Source organism: Bufo bufo, chromosome 2, assembly GCF_905171765.1.
Source record: "Bufo bufo chromosome 2, aBufBuf1.1, whole genome shotgun sequence".
Lineage (NCBI taxonomy): Eukaryota > Metazoa > Chordata > Amphibia > Anura > Bufonidae > Bufo > Bufo bufo.
The window spans coordinates 72,264,017-72,275,609 of record NC_053390.1 but is presented as its reverse complement, the minus strand read 5'-3'; the positions used below and the strand labels follow the sequence as shown (position 1 = coordinate 72,275,609).

Below are 11,593 nucleotides of genomic sequence, written 5' to 3'. Positions count from 1 at the left end.
AAACATCCCCATATCATGATGCTTGCGCCACCATGCTTCACTGTCTTCACAGTGTTCTGTGGCTTGAACTCAGTGTTTGGGGGTCGTCTGACAAACTGTCTCCGGCCACTAGACCCAAAAAGAACAATCTTACTTTCACCAGTCCACAAAATGTCTCTTTAGGCCAATAAATGTGCTCTTTGGCAAATTGGAACCTCTTCAGCACGTCTTTTTTTTTTACAGTGCGACTTTGCGGGGGCTTCTTGCAGATAGCTTGGCTTCACATAGGCGTCTTCTCATTGTAACAGTACTTACAGGTAACTTTAGACCTTCTTTGATCTTCCTGGAGCTGATTGTTGGCTGAGTCCTTGCCATTTTGGCTATTCTTCTATCCATTCGAATGGTAGTTTTTCGCTTTCTTCCACGTCTTTCAGGTTTTGGTTGCCATTTTAAAGCATTTGCGATCATTTTAGCTGAGCAGCGTATCATTTTCTGCACTTCTTTATATGTTTTCCCCTCTCCAATCAACTTTTTAATCAAGGTACGCTGTTCTTCTGAACAATGTCTGGAACAACCCATTTCACTCAGAATTTCAGAGAGAAATGCACTGTAACCATCATGTACAACATTTGTTGTCAAAGAATGAATGACCTCACTCATTAAACTCCACACTGCTATTATTTTGAACATGCCCCTTTCAGTAAGTGCTTGAATTACAGAGAATCAGCAGCATGCATGTCATGACTGTTGGGTCTGTTGGATTTCTATTACTCTACTACACCTGCTAGTAAATTATTTGCCATGTAGAAATATCATTTCTACCAAAAACAGTGATTGATCAGGTTAGTGATGTCTGACTGCTATTATTTTGAACACAACTGTATGTGTATGTACTGGGGGGGAGGGTGGGTGACTGCAGTGACAGCGTATCATAGTCAGTCATTCAGTAACTGCTGGGCATAACTTGCTTAGCGAACGATTCCAACCCCCCCAATACACCCTAGTGAGATTATGACAGGAGACGTGAGATGCTGCAGTAAAGATCTTTATTAAGGACTGAGCTATGGGGTCAGTGACTGGCACATACAATGACGAGTCTACATTACACTCTCACCCTTTACACTCACTGTACACTTGCACCCTACATGGCAGCTCATGTGCTGTACAGGCAGCACCGGGGTATGGCGGTCTTGGCAGGAGCAGCAATGAACACTACATGTCCAGGGAATGTATAATGTAGATTACAGAGGGGAGGGATTTATTATAGAGTGCAACTCTGCAGCCGCGCTGAGAGCAATCACAGCATATAATACAACGAAAGAAGGAGCGTCTCCATCCTCATCGCCGCGTCTTGTTCTTCTCACCCATAGTGAATCAAATGCCAAATGCAGACGCCGCCTTCCCAAATTAGTGCAAAATATGACATTGAAACAAATCTCTACACACCTTTCCAGCTGTAAGAAAACGGGCGTTAGTTGCGGAGCACCAGCTGAGCGATATATGGCACATTATACATATATATAAAGTTATTGTAACACTTCCTTAAAAGGTGCAGTCTCATCAATACTACAGTCTAAACTACTATACCGCCTAACAATGCAAAGGTCCCTCAAAAGAAAACAAAAATATATATATTAAAAAGAAAATGGAGGTCTAGATGTGGAACGTTACAACGCAGCTTCATCGTGAAGATAAAATGATGTGACCTTAAAACTGACAAGTTCTTTAAATAATCTTAAATAAAAAAAACAAGACAAACATATTGTATTGCAAGGTGATAAAAAGATGGCAGATGCGGCCCGCAACATTCTTTAACTGCTCTGCGTGCCTGCGCCTTTAAGGACTGACTCCGCGAGCAGCACAGTCCTGCACCAGCTGGCGGTGACTTATTGCGTTAACAGTCACGAAAATAGAAAAGGCGCTAGCGATCGCCCCGGGATGTCGAGAACCCATTGCGCCTCACAGGGCAGAGTAAGAGTCACTTTATATAAATATCTTATGTACAGGACACCAAGCGCCTTCTGCGGAGCCAGGCAATACACAAAAATAATCTGCTCACCATCCGCTCCTGTCCACTTGTGCAACGTATGGGACACGGAACGCGGAGGCAGCAAGAGCTGAAATAATTGGCACATAGGAGAGGACTCGGACGGAGTTCAGCTGTCCTCTTCTGTAGAGCGGGTCTCTGACTTCAACTTGACAAACTCCCGAGCAACCTCGTCATTGGTCCTTTGGGAAAGTATGCGCAGGATGGTCAGTCCAGTGTCATCCATGTGGACGCGGCGCCCCAACGGACACCAGCACGCACAGCTGCCCTTGTCTGCAATGTCCCGCAGCTGGACCACTGCTATTCCCAACACGTGGTCTTCACGGGCAAAGCAATAATCCTTCACACACACCTGAAGCTCGTAGCACTCCGGTCCATCCTCATTTCCCAGAATGCTAGAGGGAGGTAGAGAAGAATTACGGTCACAAATATATACTAAACCATAGTGGCGGACATTTTATACAATAACATCCAAAGACCTCAGGGCCCACCTGCCGGTCATTTTTTCAGGATTTCCTTAGTATTCAGCAGGCTACAGAATTAATGTCAATGCATCAGGACTTACCACAGGTATTGATTCTGTGGGATATTGTCACAGACGTACCGAGACATACTGACGTCCCGGCGACAGTGAGTGGCAGGAGATCTGTGAGGGGCAACACGTGGTTTGATCTGACAGGTTTTCCTTGTGGATCAATAGGTGTCTGTGTTGTTTTTTGTAATGGCCACACCCCTTTCCTCCAGGTGTTGCTTATGTGGTCATTTAACCTTCCTCATTTACAGTTGCTTCTCCCACTATGCTGTGCGGTTTATAGCTTCTGTGCCTGTGGATTGTTTGTGGTTGGATCTCGGTTGAGTTCCTGGTGCTTCCATAGCTTCTTTGAAGTTAAGTCTTTGCTTTCCCTTTTGTATTTTGTTTGGGTTCTGTGTGTTGCATTTCCCTATTGTTTGTATTAGGCCTGAAGTAGACTCCTGTTCGTCCTTTCTTTTGGAGGAACAGGTAGTCTAGTCCCTGCCATTAGTACCAGGGTCCTATAGGGCTAGTTAGGACTCTAGGTATTTCTGCGTATGAACTCACCTACCTTTGGGGTCTGTTCATACTGGTAGTCAGTCAGGATTTTGGTTAGGGTTTTCACTAGGAGATGTCCATGTTCCTTGCCTAGTTCTCAGGCCTGATTCCCTGTTTCCTCCTTCCCTCCTATGCTCAGTGTGGTGTTTCCCTCCCACACCGAAGCGTGACAGATATTCTCAAATCATGACCGGTAGGTGGGTCCGGAGGACTGGAGTTGAGGAACACTGATATAGACTACATTCTCAGTGATGTCATCAGTTTCTAGTCAATGGATAGACTGCATGCTCTAGTGATGTCACCCTAAACCCCCCTTTATGCAGCCAGATGTAAATGAAGCGTATAGAGTGCACTCAGGGGCTGACATCACCCTGCTTGGACCAGGATCAGAGACATCTCTGATCCTGTCTGTTTAGCATCTCAGATGCTATGATCAATAGTAACAGTGGTACCTGAGTGGTTAAACAAACATGCAATTGTGGGGTTCCTGACTGGTTGTCATGGCAGCCAGTGGTCTTGTGAAGGCCCCCATGCCTGCCATATTAGGTCTCTTTTTAGAGTTCCTGTAAAATCACCAGTCATTGCAATGTATGGTACAAGAGAGTGAACAATCACAATTTCAAGTCCCCTAAGGGGACAAAAAAAATAACGCAAAAACAGTTAAAAATAAAAATGTAAAGAAAAAAATTGCTGCACCCAAAAATGTCTGATCTGCTCAAATATGAAAAAATTCACAACTTCAGAAATGTTTTTTGGTCACCTTGCATTAACACAAAAAAATAAATAAAATGGAAATGATCAAAAAGTAGCATTTTCTCCAAAACAATAACAATTAAAACGACCATGCACCCCACAGAACAACAAGCCCTCACACATCTCCTGGGTCACAACAGTAAAAGTTATGGTTGTCAGAATATGACTATGTCCATGGGAAAATAATAAAGTCATAGCCTTTGACGGCATTAATGTCACTTCGCATTGAGGACACCATTATACTCACAAGTGAAAGGTTTCGTTGTACTTAGGGGCCCAGTTGTTGCTCTTTGATTTGGTGGTGAACTTCCGCTTCTTCTCACTCTGGTGAGGACCGATCATGGTGACCTCCACAAACGGCCGGAACATTCCAGTTGTTTGCCATTTCAGGTCATTTGCTGCCACCACTGAAGGAAAAGCAGACACCAGTCTATTAGGAGGACACCATCTACAGGGATTTCTGATATGTTTAATGACTTCCCCAACTAGAAAAATAACGTAGATTCTGCATAATTAGAAATGATCACGTACGTTTCAGTGTGACATTCACAAAGTTTTTAATAACTAGAAAACTGCTGCACATTAATTAAGGGGAGGAGCCTGGACACGGGGGAGGAGCCAGGAGATCCAAGGTAAGTAATCTCGGTAAGTAATTGCTTGGTGTGTTTCAGATAACGGTCATTCTAATAACACTGAGCAACTATTATTTTATAAGAAAAATGGGCAAATTTGAATCTCTTAATTTACACAAATTTAGGAAAAAACAAACTATGAATCGAAATTGAAGAGTCCGTCTGGGAGGTCACTGGACATGTGCAGTACCACGGGTGGGCATGACCACAGCGGGGAGAGTTGTCTGTGTGGAGGAGCAACATCCACAGGGAGCCACTGGCAGACCCCTAAAGGTGCTAATGCCACCACTGCACCTCACACTGGGCCTTATGAAAATCTATAACATTCTATGGGGTCTGCAGCCTCAAATACCGTCTTCTTTGCTTCTGTAGGAAGCAGATATCAAAGCTTTACAGATCATGAAGATGCAAGGAATTCCCCAAGGTAATGGCTAGTAGAAAGCGGCTTGGAACTGATTTGTTGTAGTGGATCGGGGCTTCCTGGGCAATCACAAGGAGGAAGACTATGTGGTTCAGACTCCGGTGAAGAACCATGGCACCAGGGCCTACAGGATGGCCCTCAAAGTCCAGATCCTTGATATAATACAAGGAGAACATGGGAGAGTACTCGGAGAAGCAAGGTGAACACCTCCACCTGGATATACTGGATTCCGACTGCTACCAAGGACGGTATAAAGAGATACGGCACATGGTGACTGATTCGTGAAATCATAAACACTCTCTCTAAGGCTAGTTTCACACAAGCGCGTTCCGTCTGGGAAACATTCTCCATGTGATGGCTGCATTTCCCGGACTGAATACTGCATCTCTGACCTGAGCTCACAGCATCATTAATGACCCCCAGTCAGGCAGGAACTCACAGCATCATAAGTAATTATGATGCTGAAGGTGCGAGGCAGATGAGCAGTGATCCGTTCGAGAAATGCAGCCATCACACGAGCATGCTTCCTGGACTAAAAGTGCTTGTGTGAAACCTAAAATCTTTGGTATAACACATGTAAATTTAAACGTATTTGGTGTTTTTTTCCTGACTTGAATGACAAGATGCAAATATGCCGCTTTTCTTATGGAAAATAAGTACATTTCATATCATCCCAGTCCTGGTCACAAAAACACAGTTTGGCAAAAGCAGTTAGGGTTACACGGTATAATGAAATAAACCTATGGAGGCGCGATCTCCGTACCTTTCACCGTCACCTTCTGTTCTCCAGTCCCAGGGTGTGTGAAGAGGTCTATCTGTATGGACACCTCCCCTACAGGATCGTCAACACCAGAGCCTAGAAAACAGAGATAGGTGTATAAAAGTACAGTACAACCAGCCTGGCGCTCCAGTGCCCAGCTGGTACTACTGATACTGCGCCAGTTTGGTAGTGGATCTTCAGCAGGGAGTAGGTATCCCACCACACAACTACTAATCTTGCACCAGTCTTAAAGGGGTATTCCAGTTAGAGAAAGTTATCCCCTATCCCGTGAATCGGTGGGGGTCCTACTGCTCGGACCCCAATGATTATGAGAACGGCACTCCCATAGAATTGAACGGAGCAACGGCACCCATTTCCGACCAGTCACTTCTTTCTTCTCAGGAGGGCTCCACGAGGTACAGGGCCGACGCTCCCGTGATCGGCTGGGTTACCAGCGGTAGTATCCTCACCGATCTAATAGTTATCCCGTATCCTGTAGATAAGGGATAACTTTTTCTAACAGGAATACCTCTTTAAGTTACTTCCTCTCTTATACTGTAGAATTATACTCCACTCACATCCAAAGCTGCATTCACACCCCGACAGTTTGAAGCCTTATCCTGTATAAACCGGTTTCTGCACTCAGGTTTACTGAGAGTACAGTACAGGTACTGGTGTTACACACCCAACCTCCCGCTAATGCAGCACAACAGTGCATGCTGTAGGCAGATGGAAAACCCTGCAGCTCGAGAGAAGTCCATCTGTGGATGCAGTCCTGGTGGTGAATTGCATAAAGACATCAACAGATGTAAAGTGCAATAATTTATAGCGTTTCTAGAATAAAAAATACTAAAATCGGTCATTTTCTTTTGCCTCTATGTGTCCAACTTGGTACTGCTGATAATCTGTGATGCTGGGGATGGGCTCTGAACAGAATCACTCTCCTCCTCCTTCTGACAGCTGACAATAATAGACCCTTCTTACTTTCCGCAGTGAAGGAGCAGGGGTGCACCTAGCCTTTCTGCTGCCTGAGGTGAAAACTGAAACAGTGCCCCCCCATTGCCAATTTCTTAACCTAACCCCTTTGCCACAATGAAATTGCGCATTTCCCATTGCCCTTCCGCTGCCCCCTCTTGCCCCTACCTGGTGCTGCCTGAGGCAATCGCCTCACCTGGCCCCATTGGTGGTGCACCCCTGTGAAGGAGTTTTCACAGCTATGCCGCCATTCTCCTGACAAGCAGGGCAGAAATCCATTTCATTTGGCTGCCCAGTAGGGAACAGAGGATCACCGGGTGTGGGGAGAGTGACTGAGCATGTGTGACCAACAGCATTCTACTCCGTAGATGGACGTGCACACCTAGCTCTAAACACTAGGAGGTGCCATACTATAAGCAATTATAATTTCACTGGATTTTATATTTAGCAAATTATGACAAATTTTGTTACCCTTTATGATCTACAGAATGAATATGATATTTCATGGTGTTCATAAGCAGAGCTCTTCTCTTTCTACACAGTGCTCAGCAGACTGGCTTCTTATTGAAGGCGAGACAGACACAGAATAACATGAGGAGGCGCTGGACACGGGAACATAAGACAACACGGACAATCTCTACATGATCACCACAGCGGGGACACAAGAAACCGACAGCCGGAGATATTGGGGAAGATTTACTAATCTTGAGGAATGGTTACATAGTGTGAATTTAGACCTGACAGGCCACATATATCATAGTGATGCTGAATGATAAATCTGGTGACCTTTAGGCCTCGTTCACACAAGCGAGTTTTCCATCTGGATGTGATGCACATAGCGAGCACATAGCAGCCAGACGGAATACTAACCCATCCATTTCAATAGGTCTGTGCAAGGTTTTCATGCATCAGGTGAAAAATAAAAACAAAAAAATTGCAGCATGTTCTATATTGTGCATTTTTCAAGAAGCTCTGGCCCCAAGGCACCCGAGTACGTTTTTCACTGATGATGGCTAAGAGATCTTGAGCGTCATTCTTCACGGGCATGAAAAATTGCATGCAATCCGAATGGAAATAAAGCACACACCGAACGCAATTGCAGGAAAAAACTCATTGGATTTGCCTGCAAAACCATCAGTTGTTCCCCGGACAGATCCTGACACAATCCGTATCACTCGTGTGAAAGACGCCTTATGCCACCTACTATACTTGGCTTACTTTATGCCAAAATTCTAGTGCAATTTTCGGTGTGCACTTGTGCATCTTTAGCCACAACCTTAAAGGTGTGTTACAGGATTTTATTATTGATGGCCTATGCTTGTTATAGGCCACCAATATCTGCGCGGTGGGGTCCATGTCAATCAGCTCTTTCTGAATAGCTCCAACAATAGGACTACACAGCTCATCCATTGTGCAGTTGACAGAGCTAGTTACTGAAGTGAATGGAAGTAGGGCTGCAGTAAGCAGCTCTGTCCACTAGATGGAACTGTGTAGTTCTGGTGCCTCAGCTACTGACTGATGGGGTGTCCTCTGCCAATCAGATACTTAGTAGAATTCTGGCACATTTGGGATAGTAAATCTACCCCTCTGATTGGTAAACCTACAGACCTTATTCTGTCAGGCCATGGACCCAGTCAGAAGATTCACTTTTTATAGTGGGTTTATTATGTGATAAGGCACAGGCCTAGTGCAAGCTACAATTAAAGCTCATGTCCATCCTTCATTGTTTACATACAGAAACTTTTTTCAAAATACGTAAAACACTTTGCTTTATTATGTACATACCTTACTTATATGTTTTAATGCTGAATGGCAGCCTGTACTGTACTCCAGAGCTGCACTCACAGTTCTGCCGGTTGTTAGTGGAAGCAGTGAGCAAGCTGGATGACAGTCTTCTAAAATTATTTGTAGGGTGCAAGATGGATTTTCCTCCATCAGATGACTGTAGAGTGCCCGGTGTATAAATAATACTTCCCAGTTCAAATCACAAGACACCAAACAAGCAGGGAATGCAGAATTGTAAATGCAGCTCTGGAGCATGATAACTCAGGATCAGTACAAAATAAGTAATGTTATGTAGTTATTTATGTAAAACTGTGTAAAATGGTTCAATCCTTCTAGTAATTGTGGCAGGGGGGTGATGTGGAAGGGGGTTCTAGAATATAAGGGGAGAGGAACATATGCAAGATTTGATTGGTCTCTCTATAGCACATACTACCACAATACCAACACATACCCTTCTCGGGCTGAATGTCCTCATTAGCCGTATACCTAATACCCTTCCCATCATGCACTGAGATGTGAACGCAAGAGACAGCAGGCGAGAGAAGAGGAAGAGAGAGTTATAGAAAGACAAAGCACACCAGATTGACAAGTGAAGACAATGACATGCTTTACAGAGACTGACTGTCCTCGACAGCAGACACAATGCAATCAAGAAACGTATGAGAGAAGAAATGTCGCCCTCTTGTGTCAAGTGGTTAAACATTCCTGGCAGCTGTAGGCTATTATCTGCTTCTGGGAAAGCTGAGTGACAACCAACATGACGGCTATTAAGCCTCAGATTAGTTTGTCACCCAGCTCACACAGACTCCTGAGTGACGGATCCTCCTGAAGCATCTTTGTCACTATATAACGCCGTTAAGTAACATATTATCACACCCAAATAGTGGGGACCTAAAAAAAGGTAGGAAACCAGAACAAAACCTTGTATAATTTCAGATAAATTACTACATGGATACAATTTTTTTTTCTATATGGTGGAGGATATTTCAGACAACCCCATTTTAAATGGTAACTAAACCTATGACAAATAAAAGGGGCAGCAGCGCTGTTCAGTTTTTGGAGCACATGGCATAGAAATCCCATATACTTTCTATTAAACCGTCAAAGGTTTAGGTACCCTTTAAGCAACCCCACTATCCATACAGCAGTTCTTCACTTCAGATTGTTGACTGGTGCAATCTGTCCATTGACCACCAGAGGGCGCTGCTATACAGCAAATCCAAAATACCCAGCCTTGCCATGTACAATAATAATACCTTGCGCCGTCTGGGTCTGCACAAAAGTTTTGATGAGTGTATCTGTGGTCTGTGTGTACAGGGACAAGGCGTAGCGCAGGGACTGTAGTTCTGGGCTCTTCTCCAGGAATGTCTTCTTAAGGCCGTTTCCTCCTGCATGGAAGTATTGCTGGAAAGAAAGAGGAGACAATGCTTAGAGGACTGCTGCAGCCAGGATGACAGGGGGCATCAATGCACAACTCGGCATCCCTCCGTCCCGCAACCCCTTGGCTCATGTGCCCCTACTATCCAAACTGACTACGGAGTGGCAGGGTACAGGGATACTTGTGTGGTGCCCTCTTCTCAGCACAGCCCTGCAACATAGAAAACAATCGCTCCAGCACATACCTTGATGGTATCCAGAGCCAGGTCCATTACAGCGCACTGCTTTGGGGTCAGACTGCGGGTCTCTTCTCTCACCATATGATCCTATAAGGACAAAAGGACATTGCCCATTTCATACTGAATAAACATACATAATGATTGTGATGCAAGGCAATGAAGATGGTGAGGAGACAAAAGCAGTAAGCCTTCAGGCTTGGCCTGCAGTGACCTTCACAGCCACAAGAGGGCTCCAGAGCCCACCTGTATAGGTAACTTCTCATATAGGTGGTGTTTTACTTTCTCCCCATTTCCAAAACCTCTGATGAAAACCCATCTTGATCATGTTCTACTGACACATCTATAGGTCTCGTTACAATTGATGAGAACATGGAGTCAGATGTTCGGGGTGTATTCAAACTTTCAAGTCTCCAGGGAACAAGACAAAGTCATCCCGGAAGAAGATTACAGGGAGTCTGTTAGCAGCTTTGACCAGGCTAAACTGCTGACCGCACTAGGTTGCAGATGTGGAGTGCAGTACAAGCATACCTTTTCTGGAGCTTTTCTTATCAGGAGTAGTTTGAATAAGAAAGTTTATTCTGCTAGATTCTGCTCTTGCAAGTGTCCAGGAGGAGGAGCTTCACTGTGAAGTGCTCCCTGCATTGAGCTGCTTCACAGCCACCCCCCTCGAGTGACAGCTGTAGCATCCAACCAGGAGACCACTACAGCTGTCACTCAGAGCAGTGGGGAGGGGCTGTGAAGCAGCTCAATGCACAGAATTACTTTTCTAAGACAAGTCTTCTGGCTGCCATATTTACTGAATGTCAGCCAAATGACTACAGCATCTGAGGGGTTAAATGTCTGTGATCAAAGTCGTCTCTCATCACAAACACTACGGTGTCCGCTCTTCAAGGACCTGACTTGTGCCGTGTACCTAGGGTGGATGTCAGGAAGGGGTTAAGCATATCATTTGGTTGTACCTTATCTAATCACATCATATGCAACTAAATATATGCTGCTAAATACACATATAGTGTACAAGGGTGACCAATAAACACTGAAACTGTGCGGTTGCACAACTGGGGTGAGGTAATATGCAGGACAGACACAGCGCAGGCATGCCGCTGGTCTAATGGCTGCACATGCAGGAGGCAGCTACAAGACGCCATTGCACCGTTTATTGCACCGTACCTTCAGCTTCGACAACTGGCCCAGCTCTTTGGCTGCAGTGAAAATCAGCTGAGTTCCCTGAAGCGGAAGGAAGAAGAGAAAGGAGAGAACGAGTGTTATTTACAAGGGATTTCATTCATGAAAGAAAAGCTCAGACATGACAGGGCACAGATGAATAATAGTAGAGTCTAATGGTCCAGCACCCGATGGAAATCCTGATTATCCATAGACCCATAATGGACTAAGTGGATGAGTTTGTGGATCTCGGGTGAGTCCATGTGCACATCATAGTAAACCCAGGAGGCCAGTTCGATGGTACAGAATTCCCTCTTGGGCTGCACGTCCTCAGGACGCCAGATTATTGGACGTTAATCCGAAAATACGATTTCCAGGTCCTCTGCGCAGTT

General features: G+C 44.9%; 1 protein-coding gene across 3 annotated transcripts in view; it reads right to left on the bottom strand.

The window, feature by feature from the left end:
- Positions 1-876: 876 nt before the first annotated feature.
- Positions 877-11,593, bottom strand: part of UNC13B (unc-13 homolog B) — a 369,265-nt gene continuing 358,548 nt past the window's right edge. The window contains exons 36-41 of one of the 3 annotated variants that reach the window (XM_040421204.1): positions 11,208-11,264; positions 10,044-10,124; positions 9,678-9,825; positions 5,665-5,757; positions 4,096-4,255; positions 877-2,421 (exon numbers count right to left, since the gene is read on the bottom strand). In XM_040421204.1, coding sequence (XP_040277138.1) covers positions 2,136-2,421; positions 4,096-4,255; positions 5,665-5,757; positions 9,678-9,825; positions 10,044-10,124; positions 11,208-11,264 — 825 coding nt within the window. In that variant the 3' untranslated portion in view covers positions 877-2,135. The remainder of the gene's footprint in view (positions 2,422-4,095; positions 4,256-5,664; positions 5,758-9,677; positions 9,826-10,043; positions 10,125-11,207; positions 11,265-11,593) is intronic. The other 2 variants (XM_040421202.1, XM_040421203.1) reach the window with 2 other exon arrangements.